Source organism: Leptinotarsa decemlineata, unplaced genomic scaffold (genome assembly GCF_025532065.1).
Source record: "Leptinotarsa decemlineata unplaced genomic scaffold, Ldec_3_MD MMD2_tig00004067_RagTag_RagTag, whole genome shotgun sequence".
In the NCBI taxonomy this organism is placed as follows: domain Eukaryota; kingdom Metazoa; phylum Arthropoda; class Insecta; order Coleoptera; family Chrysomelidae; genus Leptinotarsa; species Leptinotarsa decemlineata.
The window spans coordinates 1,862,922-1,889,332 of record NW_027412602.1 but is presented as its reverse complement, the minus strand read 5'-3'; the positions used below and the strand labels follow the sequence as shown (position 1 = coordinate 1,889,332).

Below are 26,411 nucleotides of genomic sequence, written 5' to 3'. Positions count from 1 at the left end.
GTATTGGTGGATAATTGCAATTGTGTTGCCGTAGGCGCCTTTAAGGCCTTGGCGCCGTCCCTGACTATGTGTTTGTAGAGTTGCTTCCGGACTTTGTCTGCAGGTGGCGCATTGGTACATCCTACTGAGTCGACTGCAGGCAGACTTTGTGACTAGTTAGAATTAATTTTTGTTTGTTCGGGATATTCAGACGGTTAACTCCGTCTAAAATGACCTATCCGGCACTGACGAGGAGCTAGTAATCCAGAATCGATCTGTTGGTTGTCATCCCGGCCTATATATGAAAAGCAGAAAATATCGGTGGTCGTTCATACCAAATTAAATAATTTCTGCTTTCCATATATACCTAGGAAGTTACTTGTGACGAATCTTTCAAACGGAAGACGTTGCACAGGTATCTGATAGTTTCACTTCAGTTGTCTGAGCGACATTACCTGGGTTAGCCGTTGTTTCTCCGTAAGGTATCTGCCACACATACCTATAAAATCTTAAGTATCACATGACAGGTAATGTTTTGTTATTTATACCAGGACTTGGACATATTATATGCACCTCTCCGGAATATGTATATGTATAAATATATATATATATATATATATATATATATATACACACACGCACACGCACGCACACACACGTATTGCCCATCCATACACTTGGCTGCACCGCACTGACGAGGCCAATTGTCAGAAATACGTGTCCACGGTTTTGCCCCATTTTCGAGTGTTATATCTTTTAATTCACCTCTCTTCAATTCATACCAATTACACTCGTTAATATCTTGGAAATCAATTTTTCCGAAAGCTCGAATAACAAAAAACCGTGTTTCTTATATATTATAGGCACCGGTAAGGCCAAAAGCCGTGGTTTACTTATTTTTTTGTATATTTGGTCCACGAGTTTTCCTCTATTTGATTCATATCGAACACACATGTTTCAGTATTTATATTCTGGACCCGGATATTACACAGTTAGTTGAAGCTGCCTAAGTTGTCATAATTATCCAAACTATCTTTTAAATTTCAACTGAAACCCCTGATGTGCGGTTGGCTTCTGTTGGCGACTACTGTGGAGAAAGATTTTTGGCTTTCAAATTTTTTTTCCTTATAAAAAATGTGGAAAACTTCCGAATGAAGGAAGAAAACAAAAAACTCTTTACAGAGATGCATGCATGGAAATTACTATAGAATACAAACTGGAAGAGAAAACCTTTTCGAAACAAAACTTTCATATATACATTGAATTACACAAAAACAGTACTTTTCGAAACAACTGAGTAGTTATAAAAGTACTGAACATTGAATTATACGAAAAATCACTATCACCTATTCAGTTTGTAGGTACTACAAACATTCGTTATGGAATACGCATACCATACAATATAAAATGTGAAAGAGTTACGATATAAAATGTCCCTTGCATGATAGACTATCATCATCATGGGCCTTTTTCAAAACACAAGCACTACAGGAAAATCCTTAAGGCACTCTGCCTGTACGACAGTAGTGATTCACATTGGATTTGAAATCGCTGGAGATCGAATCCATTTGGAAATATGTTCTCAGGAAGTTTATTCCATATAAACGCCGTTCTCCAAATGAAAGAGTTCTTAAACAATGAAGTTCGAGGTGTACTGAGTTGAACCGCGAAACGATGAGCAGCCACAGTCCGTCGCGTATTTCTGATATATACCGCTATGTGCTAGGTCACTTGAACACTTTCCGTAAGAGTATCTATAGAAGAGAGACACATCTCCAACCTTTCTTCGATGTTCCAGGCTACCAAGGTTGTAGGTGATTTATTTATTAATTTTTTATTTATTTATGTATTACCCAAACAGGCTATTTCAGCCTGATTACTTGGATAAATGAGGTGAATTACAATTATTTATATAAAAATATTGTCAATATTATACTTACTACCTATTCGTCAATGCCCAGAATTGTAGGAGATGAACTAAGCGAGCCCAAAATTGTGGAGATGTAGAAAATTAGTCTCAAATACTTGAATTCAATATGTCTCAAACAGTCTCAAATACTTGTATTCAATATGCAGTTTAAAACATTTTTACGAAAAAGTGCTGGGGGTGATGTCCAGTCTAATTCAATCAAAGTGTTGAAATATTAGCTAATTTTAAAATGTAAACCAGTGGTGCCCTTGCTGGATTCCCTATTCTTGATATATTGAACATGAGGGTAGAACGTGTACGACGAGGAGGAATGTTGAATTGAATCGCATTAATGATTTCTGAAGAGTTAATTTTATTATTTATTATTTTGTGCAGAAACATCATAACGTTCAAGCTCCTTCGTTCTTTCAGAGATAATATTTTAAATTCTGATGTCAACTGATATGTTCATATGTATCATATAGATACATTTGATATTCCCCGGACCAAATAATAGAAGCAAAATCTAGTTTAGCTCGAAAAGCATGATGCCCGCCTGATCACAAAACCCAGAATTCAATTGGCAGATTTTACATTTTTTTTGATATGACTAGAAACTGAGAATTGTCAATTATAAGTTACTCCAAGACCTTTTACTCCTGTTTTTCTTTCTAGGACATCTCCATTCATTTTATACGCAAAAGTAATTGGTTCTTTCAGACAAGTTATTGACAGCACCGAACATTTTTTCAAATTGAAGTATAATTTATTCTTCTGACCCCATTCCATAATAGAATCAATATCCTTCTGGAGCCCTATACAATCCTGAACGGTTTTTACTTGTTTGAATAACTTCAAATCGTCAGCAAAATATAAGCAATCTGAAAATTGAAGATGAGAGGGTAAATCGTTTATGAAGAGTATGAATAGAAGTGGTCCTAAATTCGAACCTTGAGGAACACCCGAATTGGCCAAAAATTTCCCAGATGTATTTACATCGTATCTGACAATGAATTGTCTTTCTTGTAGATAATTTTTTATCAATTCTAAGAAATTGCTTGACAATCCATATTTGCTTTATTTTCCAAGAGTAGGTACACCATGATGAACCTGATCAAATTCTTTATGGAAATCTGTGAACACAGTGTCCAATTGTGATTTATTTTCTATAGTATTGAAAGATTCATTACTGAATAGTAATGAATTTGTGTTAATTGATCTTTGACTCATGAAGCCATGCTGTTGAGGTACTATATATTTACTGGCGAAACTGCTGAGTTTACTGAAAATAATGTGTCCAAATAATTTTGCTGGTGCACACATGATGGAAATAGCTCTATAGTTTTCAACATCCATTTTATTGCCAGATTTATGTAAATGTATTGTCATGGACGTTTTCCACATAGTCGGAAATGAATTAGATTTGATAATTAATTTGAAAATATGTATCAATGGGGCTTTCAACCATTCACCGCACCCTTTCAGAATATATGCGGGTATACCATCTGTACCTTCTGATTTTTTAGTTTTCAATTTTCTCAGTACTTCATTGAAATTAGTTTCGTTTATTGACTGCAAAGTGAATGTTTCATTACATAAACCTGTATTATCATTATTATCGAAATCCAAATTATATGTAGCTGATTGTGAACAAAAAATTGACGAGAAAAAATTTGCAAAAGCATCAATAATAATAATAATAATACGTATTCATTCACCATAAAAATACAAATGGAATAGACAAAAATAAAATAAAACAGAATACAGGAACAATAACAAAAACAAAGAAAAAACTTCCAGTATATGGTGAATAGGCGGAGTATCAGCCACGGCTCTTTTTCAACTCAACCTGGGAGAAAATATAAATAAATAATATGAACACAAGTCGAGTTAACAATATCAAAAAATTTAAGTTATTGCTTTACTTTAGAAAATTCATTTTAGAAATGCCAAGGTCGGGAATGAGCAAGAGGCTAATGAGATAAAAGTCTTCAGTCTTTTTTTAAAGTTTATGATGGTGTATGATCGAAATTCGCAGGGTAGTTGATTATAATATTTGGGTGCAATATACGAGAAGCTGCGGGTAAAGATGGAAGATTTGTGTTTGGGGATGACTAGAACTGAACTGTTCCTTGTAGTAAAGCTGTTAAGCGTAGAGAATGTTTTAAGCTTCTTCAGTAAGTAATCAGGTTGTCGAGTTATCAAAACTTTATGTGTGTTGGTAAGAAGGTGTAGAGTTCTAAGTTTCTCAGCATTTAACCATCCTGATTCTTGCATTGCTGGGCATATATGGTCATATTTCCGAATACCAAACGAGAAACGTAGACAGCTATTCCGAATACGCTGTAGTCGGAGAACATCCGATTGTTTTAAGGCAGGTCCATAAATACTGTCGCAATAGGAAATTTTTGACATAATCAGAGACTTGCATAATCTAAGTTTTAAGTTTGTGTTGAGCAAATCACGATTAGGAAAAAGCTGTTTGAGAACGTTATAAGAAGATTTGCCATCTTTTGATAAATGGAACGGACCGACAACATTCTTTTTTGTGATTATTTCCCTTGAAATCGAACAAACGGCACATTCAGTATGCTGGTTGTCGCTGGACAAGTGGGCGATGCTACTACCAGTCGCCATCAGGCGACGGACAGCGCCGTGCTGTGCTGTGCCGGACAAGTGAGCGACAAGCTTTATTTACAACATCTTCCCATATCTTATAGAAGTTATCTAGAGCTGCGTTAACATCATGTTCATTCAATACTGAATACCAGTCAACATCTCTAATAGTGCGTCTCCGCTCAAGAAAATCGGTTTTTTTATAATTATACCTGAGAACTACTTTGAAGTTCGTCGATTCTCTCATTTCCCCAAGAGAGGAAATGGTGATACAGAGAGCAGGATGGACACCATCCTCATTTACGAAAGGTAGTTCTATTTTATTTACCTTGCAGCAATCAAAGTTGTTTTCAGAACTAAGAATTAAGTCTAATGTACGACCCTGGTGATTTACTATATCATTATGTTGCTTGAATGCATTGAAGTCCAGGAAATCAGATAACAGATTTACTGTGGATATTTGAATTTAGAGTAGTACCTGTTATTCCTTGAATGTCGAAATCACCAATAATGTATGTTTTTACAAAGTCTTTAATATTATCTTGTGAGAAATTGAACGCAGATTCGTAAACATTATTTAGGCTATTAGAGGGAATATAAACTACACCGAATGTGTAAGTTTCCTTGCTTATTCTCAGTTGGACAATTACTGCTTCAAATGATAATGCGTGCTTCACGATATTGAGAATTTTGAATTTGTTTTTGATTGTTATCAAAACTCCACCTCCAGTGCTTTTATTAGTAAAATGCAAATTTCTCCATCTCCAATTCCTTCCTGTAACCATGTTTCTGTAATCATAAGAATATCATAGTCATCTTTAAGTGACCTCCTGTAAAATTCATAACATTTTGTATTCAGTCCTCTACAATTCTGGTAATAAATAGATATACTCGTAATGCCTACCCACTGCCAAGTGTCTGTTGGTAAGCTCTACCGAATGAAAACTACAATAATATTCACATATAGTGCTTTGGAGAATTTATACTATCTACTTAATAACTACATAACAGATCAACCAAATCAATTTCAGAGTGTAAACCTAGCTTAAATAAAAGACTATAAAAAATAAAAAACCGGTAGTGAATGAAATAAAACAACTCAACAAAAACAACAACTATTCAGTTTTTCAGGTGCATGTTAAATTGAGTCAATTCCTTCATCGATTATTTTCACATCGTTGCCAACCTTTGCAAATACTCTTCCGTTCTTGGTCCAGACTTTTTGTGCGCCGAGTTTTTTCCTTGCAGATGTTAGGAGTTTATAACGATTTTCCGTTAAATCTTCATTTAAATAGATTCCTGTTCCTGTTTCAACGCAGCTCTGACATTATTGATTTCGTTAGGCTTCAGATATGAAATAAAATCCACTATTATTATTCTAGGCGTCTGCCCTTTGTCTCCAGATTTTCCAATTCAGAAAACATTGTTGATTTCGCCTAATGTACATTTGATTTTGAGTCCATCATTGAATTAAAGGAGAACCCTAGCTTGGATATTCTCACTATTTTCCTCTTTCATTCCCACTATTCTCAGCGTGTTCATTCCTAATATCTGCTCCAGAAAGTTAGTTTTTTTACTCATGACGGATATTTTCTGCTGGTTAGATATGGCAAACTTATCTAAAGCATCTAATTTAGACACTAAGTTATTTATTTTACTCTCCAAGTTCTCGAACTGCTTACCGAGTTTTCCAGGCTGCTCTTCTATTTTAGCAGTGAATTTAGGAGCCAGTTTGCTGATTATTATCGTTCAAGTGTAGCTTCGTCCATAATACTCGAAGCCGTCGGTATACTGTTACTACGAGTTTTGCCTCATGATTTTGGTAAGCTAGCAATACTGTGCTCAGATACAATTGACAATTCGACTCAATAATCAAACTTTGTTTCACATGCACTTTCAGGTAACTTTCTTTATATATTTTACCGGTCCTTCACCGGGATGCTATTCAAAATACAGTTCAGAAAATAACGCTGAAGAATATCACGTTAAATTCAAAATAAAGGCAGAGCTCACAACGACGATGTTTACAGTGACACACACATACTCACATTCTCCAATGATGTTCCAATCAGGCGGATGGCTCTTTTCTGGATGGAATCTAGCAGCTTCGGGGAGCTCGATACATGAAAACAATACTCCAAAGAAAGTCTGATCTGAACTTTATAAAGCATCAACAGTTGCTGAGGTGTGTACAGTTTTCTGGTTTGGAACAACGTTCCAAGCAGTCTTTGCAATTCCAGCGACATGATTGTGCCAAGACATCCAGTTCGGAAACATTCATCTTACCCGATGCCCGATGCCTGGGTTGTGGCATTGAATTGAACCCTGGTTAATTTCACCCCAATTCGAAATTACTTCTAGATACTCATTAAGCTATTGAACCTCCTGCTGCCGGTGAAGATGTGCATCCGCAGCCGATGTCCTGGAATCCCAATGTAATGATGAGACAAGTGTGCTGTCGTCAGCAAAATAATATATTGGATTCTTGGTTTTTTCCAATAAGTCGTCGATATACAATGAAAAGAAAATATGGATCCCTGGGAAACACCAGCGTTGATGGTAAAAGTATTCGACAGATATCAATCGATGGCCACTTGCAAGGAACTCCTCAGGAAGCTGAGGAGCTATACACAAAAATAATTCTACAAGCCATAGCATCGAAGTTTGGCCAGCAAACCCTCATGTCACACACGGTCAAAGGCGTAATTCAAAATTTTGGAACAAGACACCTTTCTTATTACCTCATCAGCCATCAGCACTTTTTTCGATAACCGAGACTGACAAATCTACTCAGTCACGGCGACAGTACATGAAGACATTCATACGTTTATTTGATTCAAGTCCAGCTATAGAAATCTCCCTTCAATTGAAATTGATATATTTTTTCAGGAGACATGGGTTTTTGACGAAAAAGGACATTTCAAAATTTCAGGAAAAACTCACTTCATCATTTAATCGAAATAGTTATATGTGAAACTCGTTTCAACTAGTAATTTGCTTCGGCTTCGCAAGTATCATCGTCATATTTCAACCGACATGAAATTTGCTTTCTTTAACTTGGCACCTTCGCCATCACTATGCACGGGTATCAATTTACACAAAACATAAATGGATTTTTCACATAAACCTCAGACAGATAGACAGATGTGGCGGGAAAACTTCGTTTTATAGCATATCATGATTGAAAATCTATGATAATATAATACATGATTTTTCGTGACCTTGATGTTTTATGGAATATTTCATTCTTTGTGTAACATATATATTATATTATGATTTTATTGTCAATGTTTTTGAAACTAGGAAACCAACCAAAATATTGACGTCAGCCGTGAAAGCCTACATTCCTAAATTAAAAAAGTCACCGCTTGCAATTTCATGAGTAGATTGTCCACTCTCTTATCTAACAGTCATGGACTATTGAAATTCTGATAAATTGCCAGATGTTTCTGAATATTTGAATCACAATAAGTTGAAATATTTCTATCACATGAACATGAGTAATAAAGTAGATAAAGATAACATTCAAACACCTGAAAATAATGTTATCATACATTTACCAATTAGAATACAATTTATTCACGGTTTCTTTGAGAGTATTTTAAAAATAATAATGCACTTGCACTGCAAGTTAAGGTTTTACTCCCTCTGATAGAGTGACGTGGGCAGAAATGGTAATTTACGATAGATTTCAATCGTTTGGTCCCAATAAAAATATAGTTTTCCAAATGAAAGAGCTCATAGAAAGATGAATGTGGGATATGTTGTGTTGAATCTCGAAGAAATAAGCATTTTTTTCTCTCTGCAAATTCCTATAAACCGAAAATAATTTTACCTGCTCAATATTTTCTCTACATTGTCAGAAATTAGTAGATATACTGGTACTGGAGTTGAGTACTGCTTTGCCAGAGCAAATTGAATCAATCGGCGGCGTATGAATTAATCATAATAAAATAAAAATACTTCTCTGTTATTGATGTATTTTGATCATTTAAAATGAACTTAAAACCTATTTACACTCAATAAAAAAAAACTACACATATATTAATAATCAATTAAGTAAGTTGAAAAAGGAGATATTTTTAAAAGATATTTTTTTTTGGGGAACAGCTATCTACTTCCCCACATTGTTTTCAATCCGAAATTTTGATTGAAACTTCATATCAATACTCTTCTATTCATAACATTGGGAAGTGTTTTTTTTAAGTGACTCGGCCGTTACTTGATGAAGATCCATAGTAACTTCACAAACAACACCTAATGATTTGATCTTCATAAACTTATTTTCAAAAATATCACCAATAGAACAGGTAATACGTTGGGAAAGTAAGTTAAAAATAATAAAGACAAAACATCCCAATTCGAGAAATGAGAAGTATATAAACTAATATCAGAAACTTCACCTCACGAAATGAGTGAATAATTAACTTTCAGTATGTTACAATATGAAAAAGCTACTGTGATAGCGATTGAATAAAGTTTGTGAAAATCAAATCGTTAGGTATAGTTTGAGAAATTGTGTAGTGTACCGGTGAATGATATCTCTTTCAATTCCATAACGAATGATTGAAAAACAGACAGAATGTATTTCGTCTGTAACTCGGTGTTCGTGTGGAAGTAGTTGTTTCGAAAGAACTTTTTTTTTCCATGTGATTCAAGTGTATATCAAATTTATTTGCTTTCTTCAGAAATTCTCCTACATTTTTTTTAGAAAATGGGGGAGGCGAAATTAATATTCCCATAATTAGAAGACTCGTTCGAAGATTTTTATTCGTACTGTATATTTCGTCAGTTGAAGTCATTAATCTTAATGTTCTTGGTAACATTTAATTGTTATAAATCAACATTTGTTGATCCACTTGGAAGAAACCATCTTTAAGAAAACTGCCATGAACAAAAATCCAAAAATAATATCGAAGTTTTGTTGATAAATTCAGTGGTAAAGCTTCAAAAATATCTTCCCGAGACTCTGTGTTTCTCTATTATTTCATTTCAAAAATACAGGTGATATTTGAGAAATGGATTCCTATTAATCTTTGCTAGGAAACACCGTACTGGTCAGTGACTAGAATAAAGCAAAAATTTAAGAATATATTGTCATGTTTTTTTTCATCACCTAAATATAGGATGAATTCAAGTGGTATTATAACTAAAAAGAAATATGATTTTATATGTATGACAAGCAGGTTGGTTGCAATTATCCAGTTGAAAACTTATAAGGTTGTTTCAAAAGTTTTGTCGGTTTTATTAGTTTTTATTCAAATCAGTGCACTTGTGATAACGTGCTCGGGATTCGATGAAGTCGACGAATGCCGTTTTTGCCAGGTCCTAGTTGGGGAAGTTTCTACCGGTGACAAAGTAATCGAAGTGCTAAAAAAGATGGTAGTCGGTTGGCGAGAGGTCTGGGTAGTATGATAAGTGGGGCAGAACTTCAACGCTCAATTCTTTCAATTTTTGGACGGTGATTTGAGGATGAGACATCTTCGGTTAACCAGTGCTGGCTGCTGCTAACACAATTTTTGGTTCATTTCGTCGATTTCCCCACAATAGGACTCTAGTGTGACGGTTTGGCCCGGTTGCAGAAAGTTAGAGTGAATCAAACCAGCTGCTGACAACCATTCAGTAACCATAGTCTTTTTTGATGGGTTTTTGCCTTTGGAAATGTCTAGGTGTCTCATCGGTGTCCAACCACTATTCTGAACATCTCCTGTTGTCGTAGAGGTTCCGATTTTTATCTCACGAGATGATTCGATACAAAAAAGGATCGTTTTGGTTGCGCATAAGCAAAGAAAAACATATCTTGAAACGTAAAAATTTCTGTAGATCGTTTAGATTAGGGGTGAACGCAATTTTCGAGCTTTTTGACCTTTCCAATATGTTTTGTACCATCAAAACCGCATGAGAGCTGACGCCCAGTTCTTCCGCCATCCCAAGATCCATTTGTTATCGATTAATCTCACCTGGGTCATCAAATCCTCCTCCTGGATTACTCTAGGTCGATCACTTTGGGGCTCATTTTCGAGGCTTGAATCTCCGGACCGAGATTTTGCAAATCAACGTCGAACAGTGGTTCATTGCCAAATGCCTGGTTAATTTTTCGCCTAACGAGAGCTGAAAAGAGGCGAAAAATAATTATAATTAGGAAGAACATCAATGTATAGAGTACACAATTCTCTATCGATCAGTATATACTACGATAGAGTAGAATAAATATCTATTGAGATATGAAGCTACAAAAAACATATGCCAATAAAACGGATGAAACTTTGGAAACAACCTACAACCTAATTATCAATATTTATATTTATACTCAAACAAGTGACCGGCCCGGCTCCGCATGTGTGCAATGCTGATACTATATATAAATTCACCCACCGGAAATGCAAGGGCAAGAGAAACAGTGATGGAAAAGTAACTTTATTTCATGAACGCACCTTCTTTCCCCGCGTCTAGCACCCCAATTGAAACATTTAAAAATTATTTCTTATTGCATACGTACATCTACAACATAGCCTCCGAAAATATAGCGTTACGGGAAAAGCGTGACAGTGTTTTCCACTCGAGTTGCGCAAGATATAGCGCGGAAGTGAAAGTTTTAGAGGATGAAACTTATGTTATTTGTTGTAGTAACAAAGATGACGGTGACAGTGACAACGAATTTTTTGAAGCCATGGATACCGTGAGTAATATCAGTAAACATACTGAAAATGTGATATTCTCATACATTGTGAAATACTTATTGAATCGCGAGCTGTATGATAAGCTCGACATTTTAGCAAATCAATTGGAATCTCTCAATGAAAATAATCAAAACGAATTCAGAGGTGCTACTATCTCCTCAAAAAAGATTGACGAATGAAAAAGATAACTTGAACCAGAAAAGAACGATACTAAAAATACAGAATAAAGAAACAGCACCGAAGATCGGGATACCAGGCGGTTTTGGAAAAAGTGGGAATTCCCAAATAAACGTAAATAATGTATCGGCTGAGCTTTCGAGGATAAAAACCGAAAACAAATGTAATGAAATTACATCTTTGGGGCAACCCTCAACTAGCAAATCAAATGAGGATTATATCCTAGAGAAAATAAACGAACTAATCCGAACTAACGGGACCGTTGGCATGAATGACATAACCAACTCAGAAAATTGGCAGAAAGTCTCCTGTAGACATCGACGGAGAAAATGTATAGTTGGAAACATATTCTCCTGGCATTTTCTCACTTAATGTTAGATGCCTGAACAATGAAACTATAAATGTGTTAGAATCTCTTTGAAACTAATCTGATTGAAAAACCAGCTCAATCGCAAAAAAGTAGTTTCAATAGGTCGTACAATTCAAATAAACAAAGAGATTTTCTGTCAGCTCTCCAAGATGAAACCTGCCAGATTGTTTTAGAGAAACATTCTATTAATGAAGCCTTCGAGAATTTCTACCATTTATATATCTTCTATTCAAATCAATTTTTTCCGCTAAAGAAATGTAGCGTTTACAACCCAAAAAATAACTGAGTCTCTTACGAAGTGAGATCATCTAGCGAAAATTTGAAAAATCTCTTTACTCTAAAAAACACTCATCCAGAATTTATCGGAAAATGTATAATGGCAAAAAAAGAACATTTCAAACTCATATCTGATACAAAACGCTTGTATTATCAGAATAAAATAGTGGTTTCTGATAATCTCACAAAAATGGCTTGGCGGGTGATATAAATAGTATAACGCACTCTTCTACAACTATGAAAAATATTTCTTCAATACATGAAAGTGGGGTTGTGAATGATCCTCAGAGAATATCCTGTCTTCTTAATGATTTTTTCATCACTACCCCTATGAAGATAATTGGGGAGATCAAAAATAATAACCCATCTAATAATCACATCAATCATCTTATGTTTATAACTCAATATTTCTTGAGCCTTTTACAGATAATGAACTGTTATCACTCCTAACGAATACATTTCAAGAATAAAAGTTCTTCTGAACCCGATGAAATTCCAATGTTCTTGATCAGAAAAAGTTTGCAATAAATTATTTATCCTTTGCCTCACTTAGTCAATCAGTTTTTTAGTACAGGAGTGTTTCCCAAAAAATTGAAGGATCCATATATTTTAGAGAACTATATGCCCATCACTGTTCCATCTAGTTTCTTAAAAATATTTGAATATGAAGATGAGAATGAAAAAACACTTTCTTTATTCGATAATTGTACATTTTTGGGACTCACGCTAGATAATTGTCTGAACTGGAAGAGTCATTGTAATAAACTGATATCGAAAGTTAGTATCTGATAAAAAATCTTATGTCGATATTAACCTCTGAACAGTTTGTAAATTATTACTATGCACATATAGAATCTAGAATCAGATATGGCATTTGAATTTCACTAGTTCGGACTTCCATTGTCTAATATATAAAATGATTTGAAATCCCTGGAACAACTAAAAAGAAGAATTAAAAATGAATACCTAGCTGAAAATAACAATTATATTAAGCAGTCATCACCCGAAGACGATTTTAGATACTAACAATCGAAACGTCGTGAACTAACGTGGCTTGGAATCTCTTAACTTTGTATTTTCATTTTCATTTTTATTTCTTTACTTTTTATTTTTTTATTCAATCGTTCTATTTTCACTTGTATTTTATTTCACTATTATTTCATTTCAGGTTATTTTTGTTTAATTTAATTGTTATTTTCAGTTATTCATTTTTAATTCTTCTTTTTAATTGTTTCTGGGATTTCAAATCATTTTATATATTAGACAATGGATGTCCGAACTAGTGAAATTCATCATGAAACATTGTCAATCACCTGCAAACAAAAGATATGGCATTTGTCATTATGGAAGCCCTACATTGGCTCCAAATGTACTGATAATCAGGTTTTCAAAACCACCCTTAAAAGGTTTGTATTAGAACATATATTTTTATACCATAGATGAATTTCTCAATCTTTCGTAATTTTATTTCTCTATCATATCAATTTAATGAAGCTGAAATTGAATTAAATTGATATGTTTTGTTCATCATTGTATACATATAACAATCTTTCTTTAGTTCAATTTTAATTTTAAGTATTATTTTATATATGTACAAAATTATATTTGACCTATCCCATAACTTTGTAAGTTCTACAGGATTAATAAAGTGATTTGATATGAAACAGTGATAAAAAAGTAATTTTCATATGTATTTTTTGGAAATTCTTTCTTATTGCACATTTACAACATATAACGAGCCTTCATACATAGTTTCAGCCTTTGAAAATATAATGGTACGGAGAAACAGTGATGCAAAGGTAGCTTTATTTAATGAACGCGCCTTTTCCCTGCGGCTGGTTCCCCAGTTTGAATATTTCGGAATCCTTTCTCATTGCACATCTACAACATAAAACGAACCTACATACAAAAGTTCAGCTTCCGAAAATATAACGGTACGGAGATACAGTGACGAAAAGGTAATTTTCATGTGTGAACACACCCCTTTTATCCCCACGGGGGGCCTTTCAGTTGGAATATTTGAAAAACCTTTCTTAGTGGGCATCTTAGACCTGAGGAGCACCTATATACCAAACTTTAGCTTCCTAGGAGCGAATTTCACATTTATAAGTATAGACTGGATTTGTTTCGATCACTTAATTGTTGATTGTGATGGATCATAAGTTTATCCAGCCTATTAGTACTGGAACCTCACATGTTGCAGTACTGTTACTTCAATCTAGTCAAGCCCCGGAATCAATCCAGACCACAGCTTGACATTTGCAAAATGAATGTTGTTATAAGGTCAAGATGAGATGACTGCCAATATCGCAACGGAGATAGAGATAGAGTTATAGTTCCTAAAGAACTAGAGATGGCATGTTAGACAATGGTAAACTAGAGTTTAATATTTTGGTTTCTGATATTATCGATGACTCCACCCTGAGACACTAATGAATGACAAACTTTTGTTTGGGAATGAGGACATTTCTCTCTCTATATACAAAAACAAATATGAAAGCAATATATAAAAACATATACAGATTAGAGTTAACCGTTGAGTCACAAAAGTAGCAAAATGCTGGTGCGCGACTATATATGTATAACAAAAGTTCTGTTCATTAAAATACTCTTATAATATATCATAATAATAACAATAATAACTATTGATTCATTTGAATAGTATCACACAGCATAATAATAATAATAATAATAGGTGAATAAAAAAAATGGCGACAAGTGGAAAAGCACTTGCTTCGCAAAACAGGAACAATACAATTTCTAGAGTTTTGTAAAACACAGATAAAATATACAGAAATGAAGTTGAACCAATGAAATTATCGATAGTAAAAGGATATATAAGAGTTTGAGAGATAACTATCATTAGTGTGAATTTTAGCTACACAACGTGAAATACAATGTAAATAAAAGTAAAACTTTTGAATACATGGAAAGATTATCAAATATCTTATACTAGTAAAAAAAGCACAATAATTGGAATACAATAATGTGAGGTTTTCTAATTGAAATGATAGAATAATGTACATTGAATTCAAGTATTTTTTCTGCCAAGAAAATTGGAAACTACCATCCTAGTCTGAGAAGAAATGAATAGTCTTAAATTTTTTTGAACAAGTGAATCATTCGGAAAGTACGAATCTCCTCAGGAATAGTATTATGAAGTTTCTGAGTCAGGTAAGTATGAGAGTGTTGGAAAATTGATTTTTGTGTCTGGGGAATAACATGTTGTATAAGTAAGCCGACGGGAAAAAATTCTGTCCTATGACAGACTGTGGACTGTGGTCCATAGGACTGTTTATATTTTAAACAAATCCGGTACATCTGGTATAAAAGAAAAATCTCCTTTCGAAATATGGTTTAAAGAGAAGCCCAATTTGAGGCATCTCAGAGTAATAGGCAGTTATTGCTATGCGCACATACCAAAAAGATGTCGAAAGAAAATGGATAGAAAGGCTATAAAACGAGTATTCATTGGATATGAGAATGTTGATGAATATCGTATCTGGTGTGAAGAAAGTAAGAGGCTAATACGATCTTGTGATGTAATTTTTCACGAAGATAAACCATTAAATTATGTTATGACAAGAGTACATTTTACTGATGAAAATGAGACGTTAAAAGAAGACATACCAGTAGGCACAAATGCTAAAAATACATCGGATATCTTCGGCTCTCAAACTGAAGAGATAGAAGATCCATTTCTAGAAGATGAGGACATTGTAATAAAAAGGCAGCTGAGAGATAGATATGAAATCAGAAAGCCACTCCGTTTCGATGATCATGCCATGATTGTTGCTAGTGAAATAACCGAACCTCAAGAGCCACTCACTTACGAAGAGTCCATCTCCTGTCCTGAGAAAGATCATTGGATTCGAGCAATGGAAAATGAAATTGAATCCCTAAATGAAAATCGAACTTGGATTTTGGAAGAACTGCCACCTAGTAGGAAAGCAATTCCATGTAAATGGGTGTACAAAAAGAAGCTGAATGTAGACGGTTCTGTAGATAAATTCAAGGCTAGATTGGTTATCAAAGGTTATTCACAAAAGAAGTGTGAAAACTACGATGAAACCTTCAGCCCTGTAGCAAAAGGTAGTACGATAAGAGCTGTTCTGAGTATTGCTGCTAGTAGAAAAATGACTCTCACCCAGTTTGATATTACTTCTGCATTTCTCTATGACGAGCTTGACGAAGAAGTTTATATGAAGCAACCTGAAGGATATGAGGATGGTACTAATTGAGTATGTCGACTTCAGAAAAGTTTATATGGACTCAAGCAAGCACCAAGATGTGGAAGAAGCGATTCCATGATGTTGTGAAGAAACTTGATTTCCAGCAAAGTAATGCAGATCCATGTTTATACATAAAGAAACATGTAAATGATATGATAATCTTGGTCATATACGTTGATGATGGGTTGATTGCAACAACTAATGATACATTGAAGAATAATTTCTTGCAAAGCTTGCAGAATGATTTCAAAATGACAGTGAAACCTGCTTCCTATTTCCTAGGATTAGAAATCAAAACTAGAAAAGATGGTTCCATTCAATTAAATCAAGCAGCTTATACAAGAAAAGTATTAGAACGCTTTGGCATGCAAGATTGTAAACCCGTTTCAACACCGATTGTTAAAGATTGTATTCAATCAGAGAACGAATCCAAAATGGATTTGAATACAACTTTTCCATACAGAGAGGCGGTTATGTATCTAATGACAGGTACAAGATCAGACATTGTTTATGCAATCAGTGTTGTTTCCAGGTCGTTAGAAGATCCCAGCAATCATAATTGTATCCAAGTAAAACGAATATTTCGATACCTCAAAGGAACAACAGATTACGGTATAACGTACAAAACAACCAGAATGGTTGGCTCAGTCAACGACAAACTTCAGTAGCTATTTCCTCAACGGAAGCTGAGATAGTAGCTGCAAGTGAAGCTTCCCGTGAACTGGTTTGGTTGAAACAGCTATATGAAGAATTTTTGGATATGGAATGTAATCCAGTATTGATGGTCGATAACGAAGCTGCAATACGCTTGCCCCAAAATCCGGAATATCACAGACGTACCAAACCTATTCATTTAAGACATTTCTTTGTAAGGGAACTGGTCTTGAATGGTGCTATTTCAATTAAAAAAATAGCATCAGAACACTAAGTAGCAGATGCACTTACCAAACCGTTGTTCAAGCCAAGATTGAATATTTTACGACAAAAAATGGGATTGAACATATTATTCGATGAGAGAGGGTGTTGAAAAACCACCATTTTCATAATTTGTTAATTTGTTTTCGTCCACATTGTATATGTTTATAGGTAGTTAAGAGATTAATTTTGACATAATAAAAGTACGAGTTGAGTTGTCTAAAATCAATACATTCATTCAAGAGTTTACTTGAGATATTCCCTCTACCCCGTAAAGGGGGCCATGTATGTGAAAAAATCAAAAGGCTTCCGAAGAGGAGGCAAACTTGAAAAATTGTAATGAATGATGAGCAAGAAGAAGAAGTTGGATTGTTGTATATTTTGATACCCAGGTATATATGGTCTTTTGCTAGATTCATTAAATGCATTTTGTATTTATTCAGTTTCATTTGTTACAGGTTTTGTCTATATTTTGGTGAGTATTTTTCGTTTTATATTTATTGGCAATATTGTTTAGGAATAATCACTGTAGAATCATAAACCCCGATTTTTTCATGAAGAAAAAAGAGAATGCGAATGCAAAAAAAACGTTCGAATTGGAATATTAATTGAACTTGTTATCAAATTCTAAGAACGCACCTAGTATGTTGTTCTATTGTGGCCTAATATCCCAAGATTTTGTTTGTTGTATTGCATATATGTATATATTTATGTTTTGAAGAAATCCAGTAACTCTCAATTAGTTCTATGTTGTTACTCAGCTGTTTTTCCGAAATATCCCATGTCTTTAATAATAACGTAACTTTTTTCACCACCTTTCGTTTTTCAATAGAAAACTATTTTTTCAGTTCAAAATTCGCTATTAAATCCAAAGAGATGGAGTGATACACTGAAAAATGTGTTCACTGAAGGAAACATTGAAATACTAGGGATATACAAGAATTGGACAGTTCAAAAAATTCTCCAGCAGAAGAAGGCAGTTTATAAAGGTGTTAAATCCGATAGATGCTTAGTAGAAATTTTGAACATGTCAGCATTCAATGGTTATTGTTACATTAGCAATATTTGTTCCGAAATGATGTTGGATGTTTTTCGAATAGACACAGGATATTTATTAACCCACAGGTAAATATTTTTTTAAATCTGTAAATCTGAAGAGATATCAAATATTTTTTGAAAGACATTTTTTTGAAGAACTCCCACAATCTGGAAAATAAACATAGCTGAACACTAATAGATACCCCCACCATAAATCTAATAATTACGCTAGCTCAAAAAAGGTATAGTTAAATGTTTGTATGATATGGCAAAGACAGTTTGCGATTCAGTTCATAATATGAAAGAGGAAATAACTATCATTAAAATCATTTTGGGGCAAAACGCATATCTGGAGCAGTTTGTGAGAAGAACTCTCGATGAAGTTGGTAAAAACAAAACGCAAAGTATACAGATCCCACAATCATCACAAACCCAACAACATACACATACCTCACAACTGATGTCGTACATTATGTTTCCGGTATGTCTAAGAAATTGAGACGCATCGGTTATTGATATAACGAAAGAATAACTTTGAGACGCATCGGTTATTAATATAACGAAAGAATAACTTTTAGAACTACCAACATATTGAGATCTCCTTTGAATGAAACTAAACTCGAAAATACGGTTGAAAATATATTTCCAATATACCATGTTCCTGTGGAAAAAGTTATACAGGTGAAACGTCAAGATCTTTATATGTGAGAAAAAATGAACATCGTTAATAAATAGGGTGTTTATTAAACATGCTGCAAAAAATCAAGGGACTATTCTTTGGACTATTCTAAGGATATATTGTCGTCTGATGATTTTTGATAGGGCGCTTTGTTTCGAAGATATAGGGCGAAAAAGAATTTCGATAACAACAATTATGGTAGCATACTACACTGGACCTACCAAGTAATAAAAAATCTAACAACATTCTGATTATTACAAACGGCTGCCGACATTCAATTTGCTAGGTGAACGCAATCAGAAACGATCCTGGGAGTCACTAAGGAGAAGATTGGATTCTTGCATCCAAGCGGGGAGTAGTCATTCTCAATAGTTCTTGTAGATTAAGAAACATTATTTATAATTTTTGGTAACAAATTGTTATTGTCGAAATTCTTTTTCGCTCCGTATCTTCGAAAAAAAGTGTCCTATCAAAAATCATCAAAAGACAAAATATTCTTAGAATAGTCCAAAGAATAGCCCCTTGAATTTTTGCCGCATGTTCAATAAACACCATGTATGAGGAGACGACAGATGGCAGGATCGGTGATAGCTGAGCATATTCTTAAACCAACTGGTAAGCACGCTATAGAATGGTTTGAAACAAAAATCATTATCAAAGAAACTCATGAAAAAATTAAAAAACTCCAAGAATCCGCATATATTTTTCTAGCAGGTAACAAGTGTATTTCATATAGCTGTGTGGATATTGATCATACCTGGTTGCAATTACTAAGAAGATAGGTTGAAAACGAATTATAGCTATTCAATATTTGAGGCGGAAGTTTTGAAATGAATTTCCGAAACGTAGACCACTAAAGAAAGCTAAGAATAAAATATCTTACTCTTTCAATTTGAACGCAAAATGTATGACTACAAGTTACTGACTAATTGGACTCTTCAGTGATTTATATTCCGCAATAACTTTTTGGGTGAACTTTTCAGTTTGCCCTTTATAACACTTCAACAGATTTCTCAGATAGTGGAAGATTATATTCTCAAAAGATATTTTTAGTTCCAGTGTAATCTATATCTCTACTTCAAATTTCGAATAGACCGACCCGTTACTTGGTGGAGATCAATAACACTATTTATGATAATAATTACAATTGTTCACAATATTTCCAATACGCATTTGACTACGTAATCGACTTTTCTATGTTTCCGAGAACGAATGTGGGTATATACGCAGATGACAACGCGATATACGCTCATTCGTTCACGAGTGAGGTGGCGAGACAACAGCTTCAAATCCACAGGATGGTCGTGCCATATTTTGACAAAAATAAAATAAAAATCAAACCAAGGAAGACAGAACTCGTCAAGCGCGTGATATCTGGAAGTTATCCTGAATAGTCGCCGGAATTTTTAGGAACTCGAGCTTGGCGATCCAACGAGCGGGTGCGCGGTTAAACGCACGAAACCGCTCATTGCACGGAACTCGAAGCTTAGTGCTGATAACAAGCTGCTAATTAGAAAAAAATTATTAGACCAGCCATGTTGTACGCTGCTCGAGAGGATGCAGAATAAGGTGCACCATATTTGCACAAACAGTGACAGATACATTTCATTGGATGTAATGGCAGAAGTTGATACAGTCACTGATCTAATCAGGAGGCTGTCTCAAAAATTCTTCAAGTTCTTTCTGCCGAAAAGTCCGTTGACAAGGGACGTCACGGACATTAAAAGTAATCATAATCACCCTCGTAAGTACGGACTGATTTATGAAACTCTTGATATCTTCCGTGAACGGTGCAAGCGTGTTCGCATTTAGTTCATGGGAAAACTAGCTAGGACAGTTCACGGGTCACCCGTGACTCGAGTGTTTTTCTTACCTGGTTTTTGCATGAACGTTTTCCAGGGGGTTAGTGACAAACCTAAATACCTAATAAACCGTAAGCCATCAGGTTACGGAGAGCAACAACATGACAATTCTAGCGTGAGCCTGGGCAAGAAAGGAGACGCCTTAGGCGGAAGACATAATGAAACTCTTTCAGGCAGGGAGCCACCCGACAGCATCTGCGGGGGCCTCCATTCCCCACCGTTGGGCTATGTGGTGGCGTTTTCATTGTAAACATCTTGGGGCTCAACATTGATATCTCCTCCGCTTGCCCCCCTATACTTTTCTTTCTTTCTACCCCTCGACCACCCACTCATGTATGTGAAAGTGGGTGGGTGACACGACTATCGTCAAACTTACACAAGTCCGTTTCGTCTTTCACCAATGCGTAATAATGACCAAATTCATTGTCGGAACCACAGTGAACAATGACTGCATGAAAATTATAATAGTGGTCTGCTAGATTGAAGTGTTCATCTATTTCTAACCTTCGTAAGAGTTTGGTGCTTCCGTCAGAGGTTTGAGGATCATCAGTGTTATTATTGGATACTTGTTGTCTCCTAATAGTAAGTTAGTTTGGCGTATATTTGGCAATAAATTTGATCATCACCCGTTGAAAGTTCTATTTTCAGATGGTTATGAGTCCTATTAGGAAACGCTAGTTTTTGCTACCTCTTGAACATGTACTACAAAGTAAATTAGTGAGGATTTTTCAGCGAAAGATCTACAAACACAAGACGAGATAGACTGTACGGAATCATTCAATCCAGAACGGTCAGGAGTACTGATTCTGCTATTTTCCTGCTCACGAAGAGCTGCCCACAACAAAAACCCCAATAGTTCGGAACGATCATCTTATTGTCCTAACGAGTATCTAGTGGACTTCAAAGACTTTAGGGAATCGGTTGGTGGGAAAGATGATACATTCTTACAAAACTGCAGCTGCATGTTTAGGTTTGGTAAATAAGTAGGAAACATTCTCGTTCTCTTTCATCGTTAAAACGAAATGAAGATGGAGAAGTAGAAGCACAAAAAGCTTTTCTTCTCGCGAAAGCCAATCTCTCTTAAAAATATTTTCTCATAGTTAAAAATTCATATAGTTAGCATTGAATTAAATGAGCCAAAGAATCTATTGAAAATATTTCTTCTACACCAGAACAGTCTTTGTCGTCTCCTGATGATGTTTAATCTCAGTCATCTGATAATACTTACTTGGTTAGCAAATGCGCGTCGAGAGACACTAATTTGTACTGGCGAAGAAAACGTCTTTTTAATGAATTCATTTTACACCAGAGGTTTCAAATGTTACTTATCAATTGTATGTTTGTCATTACGTACTGTCATCCTTATATTATTAGATTTGTGAAAAAAGCCCTTTCCAAACCACATGTTCGGTTCACATGAACACTGAATTATACAAAATATAAAATTCGTTTCGAATCAACTACTCTCAGATAAAAAATAAATCAGAAGACAATCTTTTTTTCATTCAGTTTGTACACCGAATATTCGTTATGCAAGTAAAACATCATTCATAGGAACGCTAGTCATTGTTAAAATCATATTGGAATTAAAGAACATTGTAATTTGGACAAAATAATTTTCGTGAAGATTCTTAGGTTTATATTTGAATCTAATTATTTTGTTTTCAATGACAAATACTATGAATAGATATGTTGAGCACCAATGAGGTCGAATATTCAACCGATTTAGGCTATATGAGTTATTAAATGAGTGTGTTTCCCGAATAAATTTCAATATACCACTGATCAAATGATTTGTGAATGATTTGATTCTGTTAGTTCCATCTGATAAAATTGATACAGTTTTGTCAGTTTTCAATTCATATGATACGAATATTCAGTTCACAGTTGAAAAGGAAACTGATAACAGTATTCCGTTCCTCGATACTATAGTCATAAGAACTGAAAAGAATACTTTGATAACTAAATGGTACCGAAAATCCATATGCAGCAATAAAATCATCAACTTTCATTCTCATAACCCCCTCAAAATGAAAGTCAAGTTAATGAAGTCAATGAAGAGTCAGATAGAAAAAAAAACACTTATCCATGTTTTCACCAAGAAAGTTTAATCGATTTCAAAAACATATTATTCGAAAACTCATATCCAAAAGCATTAGTAAATGAATTACTTTTCTGTGATACTACACACCATCCTATCCTATTAAATATGATTGAAAGTTCATCAAGTGATCGAAATAATACAATAATTTGCAGATAAACAAATATTCAAAATGTCAAACTAGTAAATGTTTTTAGAAAAAACATATTATAATTGCCGAAAAAAATTGACTATTTTTGAATAGTACAGCACAGAAATGTTTGCCTGTTCCATCCCTTCTTCAAAACCTGGTTGATGTAGCAAGTTGATTAATACAAATTGTCTTTTTATTGAGATTTAGTTTGAGCTGAAAATCTAAAATATGTAGGTATGTTCGTTGTCAGAAATATTTGGTAAAATAAAAATTCTCTCAACTATGCCGTTTTGATGCCAAAATAAATCAATGAAATCTCCATTTAACTAAGAATGTTCCCAGGTAGGTATAGTTCAAGTATCCAATAATCATTTACAATTATATTACAAATCACAATATATATATATATATATATATATATATATATATATATATATATGTTATATATATATATATATATATATATATATATATATATATATATATATATATATATGTTATATATATATATATATATATATATATATATATATATATATATATGTTATATATATATATATATATATATATATATATATATATATAACAATAATAAAAACACATGATGAAAAAGGAGAATGGTTCAAATACGTTGACGATGGACTGTACATATCACAAATCAATGGAATACGAATAGAATAAATAACAAAGAAATTAACGAAATAAATCAAAAACTATGTTTCAGCATTGAAGAAGAACACAACTCAAAACTTAACTACCTGGACATAACCATAGGATATAACCACAACAAAACACAATTTCAAATGGCAATATACAGGAAACCCACACAAACAAGTTCCACCATACCCGCAAGTTCAAACCATCCACCATCACACAAAATGGCTGCCTATAACGCATTCATATATAGAATGTTAAGGATACTACTCAGCAATGAAGCACGAAACAAAGAACGGAAAAGTCATATACCAAATAGCGAACGAAAACGGATACACCCAAAAAACAATAGATAAACTAGAGAACAGAATCAAACAAAAAATACAGAACAAGGATCAAGCCACCCCAACAGACAAAACAACACAACGATGGACAGCATTTACGTACGTAGGACACCAAACCAAAAAAACTAACAAACATCTTCAAACCACTGAACATCAACATCACATACAAGCCGAACACGAAGATAACACAAAAAATAAACAACTATGAAGAAGAAGAAGACAAAGACCAAAACGGGATATACACTATACAATGCTCGGACTGCAACAAATTCTATATCGGCCAAACCAAGAAAAAACTGATAGAAAGGTACAATGAGCACAAAAAAGGCATACATGAATCTAACAGTATATAAATCAAACCTTGCAACACACGCCATACAAAACAAACATAATTTCCCCCCACCAGAGAACATAAAACTAATAAAACAAATCAACAAGGAAAACCGCATGGACATTTGGGAAAACTTGAACATAAATAAATTCAACAGTCATGAATCACTTATCGAGGAACAAGTACAAATCGAAACACAACAAGATCTCACATTCAATATATTAAATAAAACCATACACATTCTTAGAGAAGATCTATCACGAAGAATCTCCATATGGTCTTTTTCAACTAAAATTACATTTTTAATCCTTTTCTGTCAGTCTTCGTCGGTAATATTAGATGCTTCTTCTTCAATTACCTCTATTACCTTATTATCAAATTTTGGAAAATTATGTTTACGCCTAATGCTTCATTTCAATTTTCCCCAAATCAACACGATGAGATTGAACACACAAAAATAGGGAGAAAGTCTCACTATGGTGTATCCACCACACAGGTTATTAAATTGATTAAATTAATTTCTAGTACCTACTGATACTTGCTACCTAATTTTGACTTGTTTTCTTTCTGTGATTACTTAAGAGTACGAAAAGAGGGGAATTTCTGAACTTCCGAAAACATCTAAAAATTTGTTTTCATCTACCGACTTCAATAATTTCATGTATTCATTCCCCACTTATTCTGTAGCCGTTCTCTATGGCATGTTGAGCAATACTGTATATTTGAATATGAAATCGAATATGCGAGCTATTATAGTCTACTTAGTTTGACCGACATACTTTTTATCACAATCCTCACAACTTATTTCGTAAATCTCAGATATTTTTTCTTTTCCGTCATCTTGTCTTTTGAGTATACGAGCAGTTTTGGAAGCCACTTTTGTATCCAGCATATGCACAAGAAAATGTAGTTTCACCTTTTTTGTTGTGGGCAATGGTTGGAGTTTTCAGAGATATATCTGAAGGTGCTAGTATTCTTCCTATGTACATTAAATTTCAAATCCTCATTGGAACATCGCAGAATTTCAACTCTTAGTTACTTTCGATTTCATACTCGAACTTTATATTTGGGGATCTGAAATTAAAAATGACGAAAATTCACCTTTCTGCTTCATACTTGCCCAACTTTCTTCTAGAACACACAATAATGTTCAAATATTAATTAGATATGCTCTCAAGGATGAATACATGAATATTATTATTTTTGACAATCATATAATATATTTGAAACTCTGAAATTTTCAGGCTTCTTTATCTTCAGATCCAACGATTGCAAGGTTGCAAGATTCCTGACGAGTACCGTTCGACATCATTCAACGACTATACAGAGAAATTTTGTTCCTACATCTACAAGGAAGCTAAGACCAATGAATATCTTGGATATCCTTACCATGACATATTCATGGAGCAAGGTGATATTTATATTTCATAAAAAAATCATCAGTTGTAGTTGTAGAGCAGAGAGTGCAGAAAAACCTTCAAGTGATACCCAAATAGTGGAAGGAGTCACTTTCTTATTTCGGATATACACAATGAAACTGTGGTTTCTTGATGTTTTTGGTTGAAGTTTAGAAAACCATTAAACATGAAGAAAACTCCCTATAAAAATAATGTTTATCTGCTTATTAGTCAAATCACCAACGTCGACATAAAAACTTGGCTGTCCAACCAATAGGTGGTTCTCCTTATGTCTCGCTTGCGTTTACGCAGTTATTTTTATCAAGTACTTTTCTTGGTTATTCACATTTTGTTTTCAATCGAGGTCTTCTTGCCTGGTACTGACGATGCCCAATAGGCTGAAACAGCTCTCTACCGGTGGCTCTTAAATCGAAATCAATGTGGGAATGATCAGAATAGTACTTATCTATTTATCTTTTGATTTTCATGGAATTACTTTCCAGCAGCTTGACTGCATTAACCCTTCTCTATTTATATTATTTCCCGAAACATGTGGATTCATTTTCCGATGGCACTCCACGTTAGCTTCCCAAATTTCTGCTACCGCAGTTGTCGGTTGATTGGTCAAACCACCAACACCTACATAAAAACTTGGCAAGTTGACTTGGGTGTCACACCACTGATGTCTTGCTTGCTTTTACGCAGTTATTTTTGTTTA

The 26,411-nt window shown here is 34.2% G+C and overlaps 1 protein-coding gene across 2 annotated transcripts in view; it reads left to right on the top strand.

Annotated features, from left to right (window-relative positions):
- The window catches only part of LOC111514165 (UPF0764 protein C16orf89 homolog), a 77,245-nt gene that overhangs the window by 47,247 nt on the left and 3,587 nt on the right, over positions 1-26,411 (top strand). For both annotated transcript variants that reach the window (XM_074178578.1, XM_074178577.1), the window contains 2 exons: positions 18,003-18,279; positions 25,541-25,707. In XM_074178578.1, the coding sequence (XP_074034679.1) occupies positions 18,003-18,279; positions 25,541-25,707 (444 nt within the window). The remainder of the gene's footprint in view (positions 1-18,002; positions 18,280-25,540; positions 25,708-26,411) is intronic.